Source organism: Nycticebus coucang, chromosome 6 (genome assembly GCF_027406575.1).
Source record: "Nycticebus coucang isolate mNycCou1 chromosome 6, mNycCou1.pri, whole genome shotgun sequence".
Taxonomy (NCBI): Eukaryota; Metazoa; Chordata; class Mammalia; order Primates; family Lorisidae; genus Nycticebus; species Nycticebus coucang.
Genome location: NC_069785.1, coordinates 112,285,104 through 112,306,160, shown reverse-complemented (window position 1 = coordinate 112,306,160; position 21,057 = coordinate 112,285,104). Strand labels below are relative to the sequence as shown.

Sequence of the window (21,057 nt, the reverse complement as noted above, 5' to 3'; positions counted from 1 at the left end):
GTAGCCCATGCCTGTAATACCAACTACCTGGGAGGTTGAGGTAAGAGGTTCTTGGGCCCAGCTCAAAACTGCTGTGAGCTACAAACACATCACAACTACACTTCAACCTAGGCAAGAAAGTGAGAGAGTCTAACTTCTTTAAAAACACACGCAATGGCTCAGCGCCCGTAGCTCAGTGAGCAGGACGCCAGCCACCTACACCGAAGGTGGCAGGTTCAAGCCTGGCCTGGGCCTGCTAAACAATAACAAATGCAACCAATAAAAAAAAAAAATAATAATAGCCGGGCATTGTGGTGGGCGCCTATAGTCCCAGCTACTCGGGAGGCTGAGGCAAAAGAATCACTTAAGCTCAAGAGTTTGAGATTGCTGTGAGCTGTGACACCACAGCACTCTACCAAGGGTGACATAGTGAGACTGTCTCAAAAAAATAAAAATAAAAATACACAGAAAGGAAATTTTATGCTATAGTGATATACCTTGCAAATGTCAAAGGTCAGATATATTTTACTATACCTTGATTGCATTGAAGTAGCTCTGCTCCCTTCAGATTTTCTGATATAATCAAACCCTTTTTGATAGCCTTTAAAAAAATCTAGGCTGACTTCTTTTTTGGACTCAGCCCACTCCTACCTAAGTAAATAAAGGCCACATTGCCCACATGGAAAAAAAAAATCTAAAAAGAATAGCATTCTGTTTTACTATTTCTGATCTAAGACTTTCAAAAAAGTAATTTCATTTTTGTTAGAATAAAAATATTTGTAAACAAAAAATGTACATATGTGTATTATTCTATATACGGATACATATATCTCAAGACAAAAAATAGTTAAAGTCCTCCCATCCATCTAAATTCTACTCTCTAAGATCAAGTATGTTTCTCTGCGCCTATTTAATCTCACAATAGCTCAAAATTAGGAAGAACTAAGTGACCACATCCAAACTTCCTACACAGGAAGGAATGCCTCCTATAAAGTTACTGCCCTCTCTTTGAATACTTAGTGACAAACTATCCATCTCATTAGCAGGTCGCTCTAATTCTCTTCTCCATTTGTGTTCATCTTCTGAACCCCCTTATCACTATTACAACCTCCACTTTACTCTGCTATAGATGACACACTGTTATTTACTTGACAGTCTTCTTCATTTGATTGTATACTTCTAGAGAACAAGGACTGTCTTTTTTATTTTTCTATAGTTTTGTCTAGGAATCTTTCCACTTTGCCTTTAATCTCAATTTAAAGCCCTCTTGACTGAGTCATTAAGGAGAATGAAATTGGTAATCTAACCCATGAAAACAACTCAGCAATATCCTAAGAAAGAGAGTAGGTAGACACCTTTATTTCTAAATGTACTAAAGATACTAAAGCAGTGGTTCTCAACCTTCCTAATACAGTTCCTGTGGGTCGCAACCCACAGGTTGAGAACAGCTGTACTAAAGTTTCACACACTTTGTAGTGTGAAAAAAGTACATGCTTACTGAACATTTGGCACTTCCAGAAGAGGCAGCCCTAAACTTGACCTTTTTATTCAAGCTGTGACTTTTTTTTTTTTTGAGACAGAGTCTCACTTTATTGGATAGAATGCCATGGCATCATAGCTCACAGCAAACTCCAACTCTTGGACTCCAGCAACTCTCTTGTCTCAGCCTCCCAAGTAGCTGGAACTATAGGCACCTTGCCACAACACCCAGCTATTTTTAGAGGTGAGGTCTCGCTGTAAGCTTAGGCAATCCACTCACCTCAGCCTCCCAGAGTGCTAGAATTATAGGTGTGAGCCACCACACCCAGCTCAAGCTGTGACTTTTCTGAACTTGTTTTTTCTGCTACAGTTTCTTAAAGATTACTTTGAAGAAAATAAAACAGTTGAATATTATTCACACAAACAGAAGATGTTCAATCATTGATAAATGCAAACAATATACACCTATTGTGTTTCAGGTTAGTATGTCAGGGAGAGCCAGACAAAATAATGAACTAAACAGACACAAATCCCATCTTCATGAGTTTAAATCTAGAAGAAAGGGTGACAAACAAGTGACAAATCAGTGCATAATTCTCAACTTTGATATAAGCCTCAAATAAACAAAAATATAATAAAAATAACAGCAGAAAGGATATCATTCCTGATAAACTGTCAGGGAACATATATCAGAGGAGGTTATAATAAAGTCAAAATCTGAATGAACTTAAGAAGAACCAAAGGACCAACATTTCAGGGGAGAAGACTAGTGCAGCAAAAAGGGTCCTAAATTGGAAGAGTGTGGTATGTTGGAGGAAATGAAAGGGCATTTTTCATTTCCTCATTTGATTGTATACTGAAGTAAGTGTGTCACCAGATGAAAATGAACTCCATTTATTTAATCCAGACTGCCTACGTTCTACTCCCAACCTTCAAATGAAATGCTACAGATTTCCTAATAACCTCCTAATTGACAAAGCCAATGTTCCCTTTTAGAACTCAATCAGGTAGATCTCTTTGCAGCATATGACAACACTTAACTTACATCCCAAGCAGTTATTCATAGAAATAACTGCCTTTAGCATACCATTGTTTTCTAGTAGTTACCAATGTGGGTTCTGATGCAAGTTTTTGGGATTTAAAGAATTTTTTTAAGTGTGGGCTCTGCAGCTGGATTACATTCTTTCAAATCCTGGTCCACCGACTAACAAGCTGTATAACCTAGAGCAAATTAGTTCATCCCTCCAAACCTCAAAGAGTTGTTGTAAGGCTTCCCATTTAAGGCAGTACCTGAAACACAGCAAATGTGCAATAAATTTTAGCAATTAACATATGCCCTTCCTTTATAACTACTAAATGAGTCTCACTCCGGCAGCTCCCGTAACTCAGTGGGTAGGGCGCCGGCCACATACAGCAGAGGTGGTGGGTTCAAACCCGGCCTAGGCCTGCCAAACAACATTGACAACTATAACACCAAAACAGCCGGACGTTGTGGCGGGCTTCGGTCTCAGCCATTCCTATGATTTCAACACATTGAAAATGCCCAATATGCTGGGAGAACTCCCAAATATATTTCTTTAAATGTCAGACCTCACTCTTGAGCTTCAGGAAGCTTCTACAGGTTGTACCTCTACATGCATTTTTCCTTCTGCCTGGAAGGCTTCTACTAATCCTCCAGGGCAATTTAGACACTGTGGGGCCATACCACAAACTGAATTGATACTTCCAGGCTGAGATTTTGGAGAACCTCCATCAATCACTCCTCTACCAACACAGTACTCTCCTATCACGTTATCACCTAGAATCGTAGTTGTCTTCCTACTTACCTGTACCTGGTAAAAAAAACAGCAGCTAATGCTTCTGAGTGTTCCCCAGAAGTAAGGATTATCTCACTTCACAAGGAAGATACAGCACAGCGAGGCCACCAGCTGACGAACAGAATTCGAACTCTGACTCCAGAGCCTGTTCTCTTAAACATGAGGCTGTAATTTAAAACTCAATAAATGCTCGCTGACTGTAAGTACTAATTAGGAGAGAATGATCAAAAGATGACTAGCCAAGTCGCGTAGATAAATCTGAACCCTAAGGGGACAGGAGAAAGTGACGCGCGGGAGGGAGGGTTCGATTCCGACGGAGGTCACTGGCTAAGTCTGCTACGGACTTGGGAGAGTGGAAAGGAAAGGGGAAAGAGGACGGGCGGCCGGGAAAGATAAGCGAAGATAGCAGTCAAGGGCCGCTCCGGAGGAGTGTGCGGACATCTGGGGACGAGGACAGACCCGGTCGCACGCGACTGATTTGTCCACGGCGTTGTTTCCGCGTCCCTACCGCTGCACTCGGACGCCAAAGTGGGGTCTCTGCGGCAGGGGTGGTGGCAGCCCAAACCCCTCTTCCGGCGGCCACAGCCCCTGAGCCCAGTCAGCCACGCACCTCCTCTGGCCTCCGGTTCAAACGCCGCGCGACCGCCCGCCCTCAGCCTAGGGAGGAAGTGAGGCCGGGACGCGGCGGAGCACCGTCTGCCCATGCGCGCCCAACATCACGCGCTCTGCCGATCTCAAAACACCAGCGGACCCAAAACACTCAGCTGGTCTGAGGAAGCGCGCCTGCGCCCTGTCCACCAATTGGGAGCGACCTTGCTGTTGCTGCGGGCCCTGGGGCTGCGGCTCCGGCCCCCCTTCCTCGCACTCCTCGCCCCACCCCTCCGGCGCAGAGGACGGAAATGACGACACATCCAAGGAAAGCGGAGGCGGGTTTCATTTCGGCGCCTTTCTTTCTCCCGCGGAAGCAATTGGCCGGCGTAGAGAGAAGAGGCGGGACAAATTGTCGCGGGTTCAGTGCCGCCACTGGAACCGGGAGATGCGGCTCCGGAGCTGTCGCTGTGTTTGCATTTACCTGAGTCTCGTTTCTTATTGTGGTTCCTTGTGCGGTTTCCATCATGTTGTTACCCTCGGACGTAGCCCGGCTGGTATTGGGTAAGTGCGGACGCGGGGGGAGATTTAGTGGATCGGGGTAAACAGTTCGGAAGGACCTTTGCAGCCTGAGGTTTCCCATGGGTGGGGAAGCTTTGGGGGTTTGCCTCCCCGGCTTACAAGTTCCGACTGCGGGGGTGCTTCGTCTCTGGGGGGCTCTGGACAGTTGTAAGCCTTTCTGCATGTGGTTGCCCCGCTCCTCAGAGGCTGCGTGGCGAGGGGAGGGCAAAGAGAAGCTCGATGTGGAACACCTGGGCCCCGGATTCAGCGGGAAGGTCAGACCCGCATACTTCACGGGGACCCCCGAAAGAGTTGTCTCCGTGACGGGCGAACTGTGTGTTCTTCAACTTCGTGGGCACTTTCTCTTGTTGGGACAAAAAAAAAATAATGACAAATTAGGACTTCCTCCGCCACCCAGCTTTGTAGAAAGACATTTCTGACGCCCTTCCCATAACCCGCCCTGAGAACTACGAATTTAGGACTGGTGGGGGTGATCGTCCTTCTCCATCCTTTTCGCAATACTCCAGCGTAAAGGTCTGAAATGCCCGTTGCATGTTTTAAAACAGCAGCAATTTCTGTTCTTTTGATTAGCAAAAAACATTTAGAGGAGAAATATCTTTCATTGAACGCTTTCTAGCCCTACTTTCTCCTTGTTTGAAGAGGGTTCGTGGGCCACTTGTCAGGGTGGATTGTCTGCGTGGGAGACGGGTTTTGTTGTTTGTCCCCGGGAGGAATAAAGAGGATTGTACCACTGGGAACAAGAGCCACGTAAAGCTCTAAACCCGAGACAGTGACTTCCACATCTTGTGCACCATTCCTGAAAGTAAGTGGTTAACATGTCATGAAACCTCCCATAGTATCCACATCCATTACTACTATTATTTTATTGCTCAGAAAATCCATTTGTCTTGTGCATTTTTTAAATGCCCAGCGCTACGATAATGTTTGTGTTGGGTTGTTTTGTTTTGTTTTGTTTTGTTTTAAGAGACAGAGTCTCACTTTCTCACCCTAGGTAGAGTGCTGTGATGTCACGGCTCACAGCAACCTCCAGCTCTTGGGCTGAGGTGATGCTCTTGCCTCAGCCTCCGGGAGTAGGTGAGACTACAGGCGCCCGCCACAACGCCCGGCTATTTTTTTTTTTTTTTTTGCACTTCCGCCGGGGCTGGGTTTGAACCCACCACCCTCGGTATATGGGGCAGGAGCCCTACTCACCGAGCCACAGGCACTGCCCTTGTGTAGGGTTCTTCATAAACACTTTTGCAGAAAACATTAGAGGGAAATAGTTCCACCATCCATTTATGGAGAAATAAATAACATAAGAAATAATGACATATTAAACTAATATTTGGTTAATCTTTTGCCCCACTTTATCAAAATTGAGTATCAGCAGTTGACCTACATCTGTATCTTGTAATTGTTACATTTATTAGGTGTATATGTATACCAATTAAAAGTAGACTCAATATATATGACATACTTTATTTTTTTCCTCTATACATATTTGCTTGAGAATTTTGAGTTTGAGCAGTTTAGTAATTCAGTTGAGTTGCAGTGGCCATAGTCACGAAGTTTCTCTATGTCAGTATTATTGACATTTTAGGCTGCATAATTCTTTTTAGTGGGGAACTGTTATGTGCCCAAATATGGTGGGATGTTTAGCAGCATCTCTGGCCTCTATCCAGTAGCTGCCGGTAGGACACACCACTACTTACCTGCTGCCCAGTGTGATGAGGGAAAACGTCCCTAGGTACTGCCAGTATTTTCTCTGGAGGGCAAAATCACCCCTGCTTAAGAAAGCAGTCACTTAATAAAGCAGTGTGATTTTCTAATTGGGATAATCCACACCAGCTTGTGAGTATTCTTTCTCCACAAACCAGCTGCTCTGCTTGACTCCTGTAGGATGGGAAACCTCACTAGATGCTCACAGTGGATGAAGAAATGATTCTCACACAGTGTTTAGGATATACAGAAGTAAAAGTTTATTTATTTTCTCAAGAAAGAAAGAAAAGGAGAGAGAATGAGGGTCCGTTATACACTAATGAAATCTGAGTCCTAGGAATATGGTTTTTGGTAGTAGCTGAGCCAGAGAGTTGGAGTAAAGAGCTCGCATCTCTTCTGTCCACTTAGGGCTCTTCTAACGTAGGAAACAACTCTTAGAGATAACAAGTTAAGCCACAGGTGTTTTAATTAAAACACACAGCTGTCTTGCTTTTTCTTCAAAGGGGCAGTTACACGTTTTGAGTTTTATTTCCTTTACTTTCTGTTAAGATAGTTTAATTTCCTCTTAGTTTATTAGTAAAGCCACCTTTCAACTTTCTACTCTTTTAACGGATAAAAACTCCAGAGTGGTCGTTTTCTTATTCTAAAAATCTTCATGGTCACTCACATTCCATTTTCTCTGCCACCAATCCTAGCTGTATGCCTCCCATTACTTCTTTCTGGCTTTTGTCATGGCTTCCCATATAGTCTTCTTGTAGTTCATCTTATTTACTGTTACAAATCTTCTTTTTTTTTTTTTTTTTTTTTTTTAATCTGAGACATAGTCTCACTATGTTACCCTCCATAGACTGCCATGGTGTCACAGCTCACAGCAACCTCAAACTCTTGGGCTCAAGAGATTCTCTTGCCTCAGCCTCCCTAGTTGCTGGGACTACAGGAACCCGCCACAAGGCCTGGCTATTTTTTGTTTGTTTGTTTGTTTAGCAGGCTCTGGCTAGTTCGAGCCCAACAGCCCCAGTGCATGTGGCTGGCACCCTAACCACTGAGCTATAGGCACCAAGCCTACTTGTTAGAAATCTTTCGAAAGCATTCACACTAAATCTCCTAGTCTAAAAGTTGTTTTTTTTTGTTTTGAGACATAATCTCACTATGTCACCCTCGGTAGAGTGCTGTCGCATCACAGTTCACAGCAACCTCAAACTCTAGAGCTTAAGCAATTCTCTTGCCTCAGCCTCCCAAGTAGCTGGGACTACAGGTGCCCGCCGCCACAACGTCTGGCTATTTTTTGGTTGCAGATGTCATTGTTTAGCAGGCCCAGGCCGGGCTCGAACCCACCAGCCTCAGTGTAAGTGGCTCCCGCCCTGTGCACTTACTAAATTTCAAATTGTATGATACAACAATGTACAATACAAAAAAGCCTCCCCATATTATCTTCTCTTTTGTTGATCATTACATAGCTTACATATACATCTCATCTGTAACTCATATCAGTTTTATTATTTGCTCGTAACTTTTCTAGTAACCTCTCCCCATCTTCAGTCTCTCTCTAATTGGCCTCTTCATCATGTTTTTTTCAGCAAGCCTTTGGCTAAAATACTCCAAACATTGTGCCAATTGCTAAGCATAAAGAGAGAAATATTGTCCCCTTAATGTTCACATAATTCTTTACCCTGAAACACACACCCAAAAAACACTTTCCAGGACCCTCACTTCACATTCTAATGCTGTGTGTCACCCTTTCACAAGGGTTAGTGAGAGAACAATAGACTCCACTTAGTTGCTTTTCTTCAACTGCCTTTTATTCTTCAGGATACTTCCCTGGGGCTTTTTTACCTCTACACTGTAGCCAACTGTTGTCCTGCTGAAACTTGTAAAAAATACTATATAGGCAAAAATACATCAAAACATTGTTTGTTGCTGCTGGGCCACCAGTTCAGTTTATCATACAAAGTACTCTGTGGAACAGATCCTTCTTTCCTGCTTGATCTCAACTTCTTAACATCTGACGTGTGGTACAGGCATACCAAACCACTTGAAATTTGTGGAATCTTGTGTATTCTGCTTGTTGTCTTCCTAGTACTCTTGTATTCAATTTCAGGTCAAACATCTCTGAAACCTCTTTCAGCAAGTTTTCCTTCTTAAATGTTCCCATAGCATTGTAGTTCTGTTACACCCTTATCCTGTCTTATTGTAGCTGTGTGTTTACTTATCCTTTTTCTGGTATAATCTACATAACAAAATTCTTTATTTTAGCCCTTTTAAATATATACTTTAAGCCCAAAACAATGATTTTTTTAATGTAGAGTTCTGTGGCATTAAGTACATTCACATCATTTTGCAGTCATCAGCACCATTTACCTCTAAAATTTTTTCATCTTCCAGAATTGAAACTCACTGACTTTTTTGACCTATTAGTTATTTAATCTTGGAATAATGGACAAGTTTGAAGCATTCTGGTAGCCCCCAAAGCTATCTATAAAGGTTTTCCTAAATAGGTTTGTTACCTTCTGTATGAGTCAGCATCCATTCAGAAAAACAGAAACCAATCTGAGTACATAACATGGAAGAATTTAATGAGAAAATTGGTTACAATGGTGATAGAAAAGCTAAGAAGCCTAGCAGCTTACATGAGGCATTTGAGACGTTAGTGACAGCAGAAAGCCAGTACACTAATTAGAAGAGTAAGAGAGAAAGCAACCCAGAGGCTGGATTGACTGTAGAAGATAGAAGGTAGACTTGTCTGATGAAGGAGCTATAGTCGTAGAGGCGATTGTACGGACGCAGAGAGAGAATGGAAGGAGGAAAACTGACTTCTTCCTCTTGCGCTCCAGTCTCCCACTAGTGCTGTCATTTACTGAACCCTGCCAGAAGCTGGCTGACAGGTTCCTGGGAAACAGTGCCTGTAAGCATTCAAGCTTTATGTCCTACAGGATAGAGCAGGGAAAGGATAAAGAATGGATTCGAAACATGGCATAATTTCCCTCAAGCCTGGTAGTAGTTTCTCTAGCCCTTCTCTTCCCACGAAATAAGTCAGTCTTATTTTCTTTCCACTTTTGCTTTTATATTACAGTTAATTTGTGTGTGTATCTTCTGTTTCCTAATAATTTTGTAGACAGAGACCTTACCTCTGTTATTTGTGGATCTAGTAATACAAAGCACTGTAAGGTAAGGGTTCCTAAGAATTATCTGTCTTTTTAAAGGTCATTAAGTAACTGATATTTCTGGGGATTAAGTGTGAGGTCATTAAATCTTAAATGTCTGATGTTGAATCAAAAGTTTAGTTTATTATATCTCAAACAAGAAGCAATACAATCAAAGTATGTACCAAAACTATTAACACAGTTTTGCCATCTTAATGGTAACTTATGTATGCCAGCAGCAAAGAAGCCTGGAGAGCAAGAGGCAGTGAAATTGAAAAGCATTTTCCACAGCTTGTTGAGAATGAAATATTGTTCCTTGTAAGAGATGATCCAAAGCCTGGAAGAAGTGGTAGTTAGTTGGTGCAAGTTCTGTTGAATACGGTAGATGACAGGGAGTGTCCCAAGTGCAGCTTCTGTAGTTTGAGCAGTGTTGTTTGTGTAATATGTAGTTGAGCATTGTCTTACAAGAGGAGTGGCCTTTTTCTGACCAAAGTCAGCTAATTAATTGCAGGCATCCTCATCACTTCAGTTGGTTGCAGGAGACCTTTGGTGTAAACAATTGACCGGGTTTCATAAAGCTGTAGTGGATAAACCAGTCCTGTACCACTGAATGACACTATTAGCTTTTTTTGATGAATATTGGATTTTGGTCTATGTTTCAACTCTTCATCATTATCCAACCATTGTGCCAGACACTTGGAAATGTAACAAAGAATCCATTTCACATCACACCTAACAATATGGCGTCAACAATTTCTTTTCTGACGCTCATTTAATTCATATAGTACCCATCTATCCAGCTTCTTTACCTTGCCCATTTGTTCTAAATGTTTTAATATGGTTGGAATAGTAATATTAAACCTTGAGATGGTTGAGATGGATTTGCTTCCACTATAGCTTTCAGTTTATCATTATCCACCTTGGTCTTAGGTTGCCCGTGTGGTTCACTGTCAGGATCAAAATCACCCAAATATCTGGGCCTGGTGGCTCATGCCTATAATCCTAACAGTCTGGGAGGCTGAGGCAGGTGAATTGCTTGAGCTAACGAGTTCAAGACCAGCCTGAGCAATCTCTACTAAAAATAGAAAAACTGAGGCAAGAGGATTGCATGAGCCCATGAATTGGAGGTTGCTGTGAGCTGTGATGCCACAGCACTGTACCCAGGGTGACAGCTTAAGACTGTCTCAAAAAAATAAAAATAAATTAATTAAAAATCACCAGAATGCATCTTCTCAAACCATTGTCATACTGTGTGTTCATTAACCATATCCTTTCCAAACATGTCATTGATATTTTGAGCTGTTTGTGCTAAATTGGTTTCACGATGGAGCTCATATTTGAAAATAACACATTTTTTATTTACTCATGGTTTCACAAAAATTGCTCTAAAAAAAAATTGAAAGATAATCACAAGCCAAAACATGATTTTTAAAGGAGGATGTAATTTCACAATTAAAAAAAAAAAGGATCAAAGTGAAATATCAGAGTTATCAACTCTCAGACTTAGTACTTAAGGAGATCGGACATTTCAAACTTAATAACCTAATAGAATATGTAAAGAAGATATTTTCACAAAGGGGCTTTACTCTCTCTTGCTTTCTTCAGACTCTTTTTAGCTTGCCTTCCCTTCAGATAAGAAGAGGAGAGGTTAGACTCTCAATTCCTAAAATACAAACACCCTTGATACACTTAGAATTTTTTCTTTCCTTCTACTTTTCAGTTGTGTTTCCCCTTCAGTCTGTTTTGTTATTCATTACTACCTCTACTTAAGACCAGGCTAAAAACAGTATTATATTAAGAAAAAAGGGGCGGCGCCTGTGGCTCAGTCGGTAAGGCGCTGGCCCCATATACCGAGGGTGGCGGGTTCAAACCCGGCCCCAGCCAAACTGCAACCAAAAAATAACCGGGCGTTGTGGCGGGCGCCTGTAGTCCCAGCTACTCGGGAGGCTGAGGCAAGAGAATCGCTTAAGCCCAGGAGTTGGAGGTTGCTGTGAGCTGTGTGAGGCCACGGCACTCTACCGAGGGCCATAAAGTGAGACTCTGTCTCTACAAAAAAAAGAAAAAAGAAACTGGGCTTGGCGCGCCCGTAACACAGTGGTTACAATGCCAGCCACATGCACCAAGGCTGGCAGGTTCAAACCCAGCCCAGGCCAGCTGAACAACAATGACAACTGCAACAAAAAAATAGCTGGGCGTTGTGGCAGGTGCCTGCAATGCCAACTACTTGGGAGGCTGAGGCAAAAGAATTGCCTAAGGCCAGGAGTTGGGAGGTTGCTGCGAGCTGTGATGCCATGGTATTCTACCGAGTGCAACATAGTGAGGCTCTGTCTCAAAAAAAAAACAAAAAAACTGGTGCATACTTTTTTACCTATTTAAATACCTTTGTAAGTAAATTTACACAAAAACAGTTCTTTTATTTGGCAGTTATTTTTAGGAATAAAGGAGGAGAACAACTAATTGATTGAAGGCTAGTCATTTATATTATAGTAATAAAAGATGATTGTTGATTAGTTTGTATTTAAACTGTAGTATTTGAGATTTAGAACAATTTTACCTAAAATTTCCCTATTATTTGAGAATTGGTTACAGTCAGATACTTGATGATGATAAGTAAGCATTTTGTAGACATGGAACTGATTAGTCATGTATATAGTTCACTATATATCATCAATACATTCTAGGAAACTGCTATTATAAGTGAAATGACATAATCAAACCTATTTTATCATTAGCTAGTTGATATATACAATTAAGTTCCTATGGCATATTTCTGGTCACAAAATATCACCAAACTTTGAATAAAGGCCAAACACTTATAATATTTAACATTAAAATAAGTGTGTGTTATATGTACATTTAAGAAGGAGTAATAATGACAAGTAAGATGAGTATTTACTGAGTTACTGCAATTCAAGGTCTCGGGTGGCCAGAGCCTGGCCTGGCCAATCCTGAATAGGACACCATTCTATTGCAGAGTGCATTTCCATATACATATATACTCATTATGTGCAGCTAACTCACTTATTCCAAGTAATTGTTAGAAAGCGAGCCATCAGAAAAATGACTTTTTAGCTGGCTGCAGTTTTCACCAAAAAGGAAGGGAAAAACCAGTGTATCTTCAGTCCAATTAATCATATGGTGTGATCATAATGATGGGAATATTGAAGTGGTAATGCCTGAGATAAAAGACTTCTTCAGGTTCCCAAATGCTTTCTCGTACTACAAAGCTCAAGGCCTTTGGTTTTTTCTTTGTGAATTTATGCGTTTCTCCTCGTAGCATTAGTTAGCAAAAGATTGGAAAATTGATTCATCAACTACAAATAGAGAGTGATGAGTTGATTCTCAAATTGTAGTTAGAGCATTGCCTGAAGTGGGATGACCATTTCTTTGCCCTTGCCTTTTAAAACCCTTTGTGTATAATGACTTTGTAGGCTACCTCTCATTAGTTTGTTTGTTTGTTTTTTGAGACAGAGCCGCAAGCTGTCACCCTGGGTAGAGTGCCATGGCATCACAGCTCACAGCAAACTTCAACTCCTGGGCTGAAGCGATTCTCTTACCTCTCCTGGGCTGAAGCGATTCTCTTGCCTCAGCCTTCCAAGTAGCTGGGCCTACAGGTGCTCGCCACAACGCCTGGCTGTTTTTTGGTTGTAGTTGTCAATTGTTGTTTGGTGGGCCTGGGCTGGATTGGAACCCGCCAGCTCTGGTATATGTGGCTGGCACCTTAGCTGCTTGAGCTACAGGTGCCGAGCCTCATTAGTTTTTTTGACTCGTAGGAACTGGTTAAAGATAGTTTTCCAGGTAAAGAGAGTAGAACCTTACAATTTTAAAGTTGTAGAAGACCTTAGAAATAATTTCTTTAGAAATCACTGGGTATTACACCAACATTGAGGTAAGTGCAGTACAAAGGCAAGTCATACCTATTAAGGGTAATAGGTAATAAAAATATGGTACATAGAGGACTCAAGTTATACTAAACCCTGAAGAATGAGCTGAAGTCAGCTAAGCTAAGAAAACAAGCTGTGCAAGCAAAGGGAATAGAGTATACAATGGCATTGAAATGAGAGCATTCATGAGTTTGTGGAACTGAAAGACCATCCTGACTGGAAGAGAGATAATGGCAAAACATAGGCTGAAGAGCAAATTAGGGTAAAAACAAGTAGAACCTCATATGGCAAGTTAAAAATTTAGAATTTTATTCTTTCATTGAGATAAAATTCACGTTACAAAATAAATTTAATGGCTTTTCTTTACAAATGTTGTGTGACCATCACCACTAATTCCAGAATATTTCCATCATTCCAAAAAGAATCCCCACACTGTTAACAGTCGCCTCAATTTCCCTCTTTCCCCCATGCTCTGCCAACTACTCATCTACTTTCTGTATCTATGAATCTGTCCTTTTCTGGACATTGCATGTAAATAAAATATGATGTATGGCCTTTTGTGTCTGACTTCTTTCACATGGCATATTTTAAAGATGAATACATGTCATAGCAGGTATTAGTACTTTTTTATGTCCGAATAATATTACATTGTATGGATATGCATATTCTCTTTTTCCATTCATTGAATTGTCTCTACTTTTCCAATGTTAGGAAAAATGCTATTACGAACACTCATCTACAAGTTTTGTTCAGATGTATGATTTCAGTTCTCTTGGATATACCTAGGAGCAGAATTACTTGGTCATATAGTAACTGTTTTGTTTTTGAGAACCTGCCAAATAGTTTTCCAAACTGTTTATATAATTTTACATTCCCACCAGCAATATGAGGCTTCTAATGCTCCATATCTTCACCAATATTTGCTATTTATTGTCTTTTATAATTGTAGCTATCCTGGATGTGAATTGATATCTCGCTGTGGCTTTGATTTTGTTTTCTTAATGACTCATGAAGCTGAGCATCTTTTCATGTGCTCGTTAGAAATTTGTATTCTTTGGAGATAGGTCTATTCAGATCTTTTGTACATTTATTAATTAGGTTACTTACCTTTTTATTATTGTCTTATAAGAATTCTTATAGTTTTTATTTCTTTTTTTTTTTTTTTTTTTGTAGAGACAGAGTCTCACTTTATGGCCCTCGGTAGAGTGCCGTGGCGTCACACAGCTCACAGCAACCTCCAACTCCTGGGCTTAGGTGATTCTCCTGCCTCAGCCTCCCGAGTAGCTGGGACTACAGGCGCCCGCCACAACGCCCGGCTAATTTTTGGTTGCAGTTTGGCGGGGGCTGGGTTTGAACCCGCCACCCTTGGTATATGGGGCCGGCGCCCTGCCCACTGAGCCACAGGCGCCGCCCTTATAGTTTTTATTTCTAGTCTCTTATCAAATATGTGATTTACAGATATTTTCTTTCATTTTGTTATTAGTGTTTTCATTTTCTTAGTGTCCTTGAAAGCACAAAAACTCTGTATTTTATCCAGTTTATTTCTTCATTGGTTGCTTGTCCTTTAGGTTTCATATCTAAGAAATCGTTGCTTAAGTTCAGCACCCGTAGCACATGCACCAAGGGTGGTGGGTTCGGTTTCTTTTGATTGTAAATTATTTTTGTGATTTAATTTTTTGATTGTTCATTGCAAGTATATAGAAAAATAGGTGATTTTTTTAATATTCATCCTGTGTCCTACAACCTTGTTGAAGTAATTTACTAGGACTAACAGTTTGGGGGGATTTTTTTTATGTGTGGGTGGGGTTCTTTGGGGTTTTGCTTTTTTTTTTTTTCTTGACAGAGTCCGACTCTATCACCCCAGGGTAGAGTGCCATGGTGTCATAGCCCTCAGCAACCTCAAACTCTTGGGTTCAAGCAATCCTCTTGCCTCAGCCTTCCAAGTAGCTGGTACTATAGGCGCCCGCCACAACACCTACTTTTAGAGATAGGGTCTTGCTCCTCCTCAAGATGTTCTGGAACTCCTTGAGCTGAGACAATCCACCTGCGTTGGCCTCCCATAATGCTAGGATTACAGATGTGAGCCACCCCGCCCTGCCCTCTCTACTTTTTCAAAAAAGAATTTGTGAAGGGTTGGCATTAACTCTACTTTCAGTGTTTTGTGGAATTCACCAGTAAGTCCATTTGATCTTGGTATTTTCTTTCTAATACATTTGTTTACTACAAATTCAGTCTCTTGGCTCTGTGCCTGTAGCATAGTGGTTGTGGCGCCAACCACATACACTGAAGTTGGCAAGTTCGAACCTGGCCCAGGCCAAATAACCAACAGCGACAACTGCAACAAAAATATAACCGGACATTGTGGCCAGCGCCTGTAGTCCCAGCTACTTGGGAGGCTGAGGCAAGAGAATCGCTTGAGCCCAACAGTTTGAGGTTGCTGTGAGCTGTGATACCACGGCACTCTACCCAGGGTGACATAGTGAAATTCTGTCTCAAAAAAAAAAAAAATCAGTCTCTTATAGGTCTGTTCAGATTTTTTTATTTCTTACTGAGTCAGTTCTGATAGTTTGTATCTTTCTAGGAATTATCCATTTCCCCTAGGTTTTGTAATTGTGGACATACAACTGTAGCATTCCTATACAATTCTATTTATTTCTATAATATTCATAGTAACCTCTGTACTTTCCTGGACCTGAACGTGAAGTATTAAAATCTTCCAACTTTCTTGTTGAATTGTTTTTCTCCCTCCACTTCTGTCACTTTTTGATCATGCTTTTTAGTGCTCACTTTGACAGCGCATAACTCCAAAACTGGAACAATACAGAGAAGAGCAGCATGGCCCCTGTTCAAGCATGTCATGCAAATTTATGAAGTGTAACACATTTTTAGAACATTGTCTTTAGTAAAGTATCAGAAGAATGGGAAAAAAGCATCCAATGTACTCAACACCAACATGAAACCAGTAGATGCAACTATAAGCCCACAGGAGAGAAAAACACAAACTCAAGTGGAGGGAGAAGAGAGAGAGAGGAATTGATGTGCTGTCACCCAGTGGGCACAATTTAAATAAGAGTAAATGGCACACCTCCTGGGCAAAGGGCTCAACCACAACCCAACTCTACCCAACAAACATTCTAACCCAATCTCTTGCACCCTCACACCAATCTGAAATCTTGAAAAAAAGAAGAATGCCACAGTCCTCACAGACCCTGAACCTTGTAAAGGAAACTGCCTAGAGTAGCGGTTCTCAACCTATGGGTCGCGACCCCTTTGTAACAATGAAAATACATCGTGGCATTAGGAAGGTTGAGAACCACTGGCCTACAGGAAAAAGAAACGGGGGGCCTGGGGCAGTGAGGAGAGGATTTTCTGGTAGGGTATTAATAAAAGGTGTTAAAACCTTACCCAAACTAAATTTTTCCTTTTTTTTTTTTTTTTTTGCAGTTTTTGGCCGGGGCTGGGTTTGAACCTGCCACCTCTGGTATATGGGGCCGGCACCCTATTCCTTTGAGCCACAGGCGCCAACCCCCAAACTAAATTTTTATTAACAGAATTTTTAATTCTTTATATGGCTTTAAGAGAGAAGGCATATAAGGATTGAGGTAGAGCCCAGACTGCCCATGCATTTGGGCACACAGCAGCCTGCCTGGATGCAGCCTGGAGTTGCAGCTAGGTGAAAATCACACACTTCAGCAACGGTGTGATGGACCAGCTCACGCATTAAATCACAGCGGTGACATCGCAAAGGCCCCACCCCCACCACAGGAGTCACACCGAGTGATAGACCATCCTGTGTGCAAGCAGCAATGTTTCTCCAAATACATGGTGGAGAATTACTTCATGTGTGATAGTGGCAGCAAAGTTGCCACTGATGCCCAGGATGCAAACCAGGGCCAGCCAAATCTCAGGATGGTGAGCATACTGTTTATTGTAGTGTGCAGGAACATGAACCCCTTGTGCTGTTCTGTGAGACTTGTGAGACCCTTACCTGCCAAGACGACCAGCTTAATGCCCACAAGGATCACCAGTTCCTAGAGGATGCAGTGAAGTACCAGCAAAAGCTCCTGCGCACAGGACAGTCCACCACTCGGCGTGACTCTTGTGGTGGGGATGGGGCCTTTGTGATATCACCATGGCGATTTAATGCCAGAGCTGATCCAGCACACTTCCCTGGTGAAGTGCCTTGGGGACAAACATGCAAACTGCAAAAGACCACCAAGGAAGTTCACCAGCCTGATCCACCAGGTGTCTGATGTACAGAAGCATGTACAGGTGGATGTCATGATGGCCATCCTGCAGATCATGAAGGAACTGAATAAGTGGGCTATGCGCTGGTCAGTGCTGCCCATAGGTGATTGAGGGGCAGCAGAAGCGCCTGGAGTGGCAGCACTGGGCCATGACCAAGATCTAGAAGCACTAGGAGCACATCTTGCGCTTTGCCTTTTGGACTCTGGGGAGTGACAACAACACAGCCCTACTGCTTTCTAAGAAGTTGATCTACTTACAAATGCAATGGGCCCTCAAGATGATTGTGGATCCTGTGGAGCCACATGGAGAGTTGACATTTCAGTACTACCTCAATGCTTGAAACAAAAGTGCTGAGGTCTTTGGGAAGATTGGGGAAAAGCACCCAACTCAACAGGCCCTGCACCCATGGCCTCTCCGAGAGCCCCAGGGACCCTGAGCAAGCAGGGCACTGACAGTGGCTTTGGATCAGCAGATGATCCCTACTTGAGAGCCCCATGTGTTGGGCATGAAGCAGTCCCGCTCAAGTGAGGGTGAGGTGAGTGACCTCATGCACAGGGTGCCATGAGGAGCCTTGAACACCTAGAGCTGGATCTCACAACTGATAGCCAGGCACTGGTCTTCCCAGGCAGCACCACTAAGGACTATAACCTTATTGATATTGAGTGGGATGCTGCTGCTACAGCTGCTGGCCGGCCCAGAGCTACACCGCTGGAAACCCCTGGTGTTCCACCATTACCTGGCATTGCCATCATCAAGGAGGAGGAAACAGAGGCCACCATTGGAGCTCTTCCTGCCACAGAGGGCCCTGAGACCAAACCTGTGCTGGTGGCTCTGGCGGAGGGTCCCAGTGCTGAGAGCCTCTGCCTGGCCTCACCCAGTGGTAGCACCAGCGCAGGCCTGAAAGTGGTGGCTCCTGAAGGCACTTCAGCCCAAGGTGGTGGCCCACGCACCCTGGATGACAGTGCCACTATTTGCTGTGTCTGCCAGAAGCCAGGTGACCTAGTCACGTGCAACCAGTGTGAGTTTTGCTTCCACCCAGACTGCCACCTTCCTGCCCTGCATGATGTGTTAGGAGAGGAGTAGAGCTGCTCACTGTGTCCTGTGGTGCCTGACCTGAAGGAGGAGAATGGCAGCCTCAGCCTGGATTCTGTAGACAGCACTGGTGTGGTGGCCAAACTGACCAGCCAACCAGTAGAGTTGTGATATCTGTTGTACTGTCTAGAAATGTGAGCGTGTCCTGCTTGGCCACGCTTGGTTCACTTGGCCTTCTGTCATGAGTGAACCTTGATGCCCCCTGCGTTAGTTGGCTACCGACTCTACCTTCTCCCCGTACCAGCCTGGTGGCAACCTAGAACTAAACCTAATCTGCACCCACCTCCAGGAGAAGTTGTCACACACAACCCCGACAGCTTCCCCCAGGAGTTTGCCCAGGATGTGGGCCGCATGTTCAAGCAGTTCAGCAGGTTAACTGAGGACAAGGCAGATGTGCAGTCCATCATCCGCATCAGCCTGCAGCGCTTCTTTGAGACATGCATGAATGAGGTCTTCGGTGACACCAAGTTCTCTGCTGTGCTGGTGGAACTCCCACCCCTGAGCCTGCCCACTGCTGGCCTGAATTCCCAGGAGCTGTCTGGTCACCCTAGTGATGGTCCCTGAGGCTGGGTCTCGCCCATGGCCAGTCAAGGTTCAATCTGTTCTCTGTCTTGTCACCCCATCTCCACCCCTTGGTGGCCTGATTTCCACTCCCTGGTGGCCACATCCCCACAATAAGTAGTTGGGGGTTTTGTTTCTGTTTGTTTTGGTAAATGGTTTTTACTTCTGTAGATTTAATAAAAACTTCACCAGTTTAAAGAAAGAGGAGGCATCTAAATTTCAACCTAATATTAACCCTTTTTCCCTGATACTGCAGTCTGGACTGCTTATACTATAAATCACCCAGACCTAGAACTTGCTTATCTAGCAGCTGGTTTCTAATATTATGAAGCTTCTAAATTAAAGCAGGGTTTATGTGTTTTACTCAGTTCTTAAATCAGAATGCCTCCAAATGTGCCACAGTAAATGCTCTGATGTCCAAAGCTATACTACATTGTTAGGGACACTTCTAGGGCAGAACAAGGTAAGAAAGGGGCACTAAGACACACGGTATGAAAGAGCTTGGCTACTACACAGCACGTCCCCAAGACAATCTCAGTGACCACTTCTAAACTGCATTTCACTTGGGAAAGTATACACATCCCTACAGATTACCAGTCCCCTAATTAAGCCTAAGGTATCAACTTTACAAATGGCATTCAAACATGTTGATGTCTGACTTTTGTGTCAGATGGTTTCCAAAAAATAAAAGGACTTCTCTCAGCATGTAAGAAGTCAATAAAACTTTGAAATCAATGGCCCTATGGCATTTCATTTTCTTCTTCTCTATACAAACACATGAAACAAATGTCTAATTTCAGTTCAAACTTCCCTTTTACGAAAGCCTAAATTACCATTGTCATTTGGTCATCAATAAAGAAAAACGTGCTCAAATAAGGTAGTGTTACCATCAATCTTTCCAAGTGACTTTACAATCAAGTAGTAATATCAATAAATCCCAAGGAAACCTATTCATGAGATTTACACTTTGTCAAGGCCCAGGTCCTTTGGAGTGGAGATGCCCAATTCATTTAAAGTTGGTCTAGGTTCCTGGATGACTCGCGTAGATTTCCTTATGAGGTCCTGCTTTGTCCTTACCAACCTCCAGGATGTGAACTACACTAACAAAATTACTTAGCTGTCTGCATGCCTGCAAAGCAGCATCAATGATTTTGGGTTCCGGAACCAGATAATAGCCAATAAGTATATTCATCCCTTTATGCAATTCCCGAGCATCCGTATCTGGCTTTTTGAAGTATGTCACCCAGCGGTTATCAAACTCTTCTCTCATGTGACCCTTGGGAATAGTGGTGAGTTGAGTGGATAGCAGTGGCGGGGCACTTAAGGCTGGCCTGGGTGGCTGTGGCTAAACACTGTGGCTGCCCAGAGTAGTGCCCGGCGTGGCAGCAGCAGGAGCAGCAGGATGAAGCTGGAGAGAAGCAGACTGTGAGCTTGCAGACTGCTCCAAAGCTGCCTGGTTGTCTCTTTTTTACTGTCAGGTATTTGAACATTCTCACTGCCTCTGTACTCTGGTTTCTGATGATAGCTCATTAATCTTATTGAGAATCACTTGTACGTGATGAGTCATTTTTCTTATTCAAGTTTTTTCGGTTTGTCTTTGCCTTTCACAGCTTGATTATGATGTGTCTAGGTATGGATCTCTTTGAATTTATCCTACTTGGAAATTGTTGCACTTCCTTGATGCATAGAGTAATGGTTTTTTTCAAATTGAGAAGTTTTCGGACATGATATCTTCAGATATTCTTTTTGCTTCTTCACTTCCATCATCCTGAGATTTCCATTATGTTTATGTTGATCCACTTGCTGTTGTCCCACCAGTCTCTGGGACTCTGTTTCTTCTTTCGTTTGTTTCTCTGATGGATTCCTCTTTCCTGTATTTCCTAAAATCTGCAAGTGAGCCCCCTCTAGTGAATTTTTTATTTCAGTTATTATACTTATCATATTCAGAATTTCCATTTGGTTCTTTATCTTTTTTTTTTTTTTTTTTTT

The 21,057-nt window shown here is 42.7% G+C and overlaps 2 protein-coding genes, 1 non-coding gene and 1 pseudogene across 8 annotated transcripts in view; 3 read left to right on the top strand and 1 right to left on the bottom strand.

The window, feature by feature from the left end:
- The window catches only part of ATM (ATM serine/threonine kinase), a 151,964-nt gene extending 147,979 nt beyond the window's left edge, over positions 1-3,985 (bottom strand). For 4 of the 5 annotated variants that reach the window (XR_008380621.1, XM_053593919.1, XM_053593921.1 and 1 more), the window contains exon 1: positions 3,886-3,985. The gene's annotated coding sequence lies outside the window, so the exon portion shown is untranslated. Of the gene's footprint in view, positions 1-3,734; positions 3,753-3,885 lie in introns of those variants that run through there. The other variant, XM_053593920.1, reaches the window with a different exon arrangement.
- A 290-nt stretch (positions 3,986-4,275) lies between these two features.
- LOC128587660 (protein NPAT) overlaps positions 4,276-21,057 on the top strand; it is a 64,064-nt gene continuing 47,282 nt past the window's right edge. For both annotated transcript variants that reach the window (XM_053594048.1, XM_053594047.1), the window contains exon 1: positions 4,276-4,427. In XM_053594048.1, coding sequence (XP_053450023.1) covers positions 4,391-4,427 — 37 coding nt within the window. In that variant the 5' untranslated portion in view covers positions 4,276-4,390. The remainder of the gene's footprint in view (positions 4,428-21,057) is intronic.
- On the top strand, positions 4,505-19,071 carry LOC128587699 (transcription intermediary factor 1-beta-like; annotated as a pseudogene).
- Positions 15,947-16,054, top strand: LOC128589409 (U6 spliceosomal RNA). The gene has a single exon (XR_008380996.1). It is a non-coding gene; the product is annotated as a U6 spliceosomal RNA (small nuclear RNA).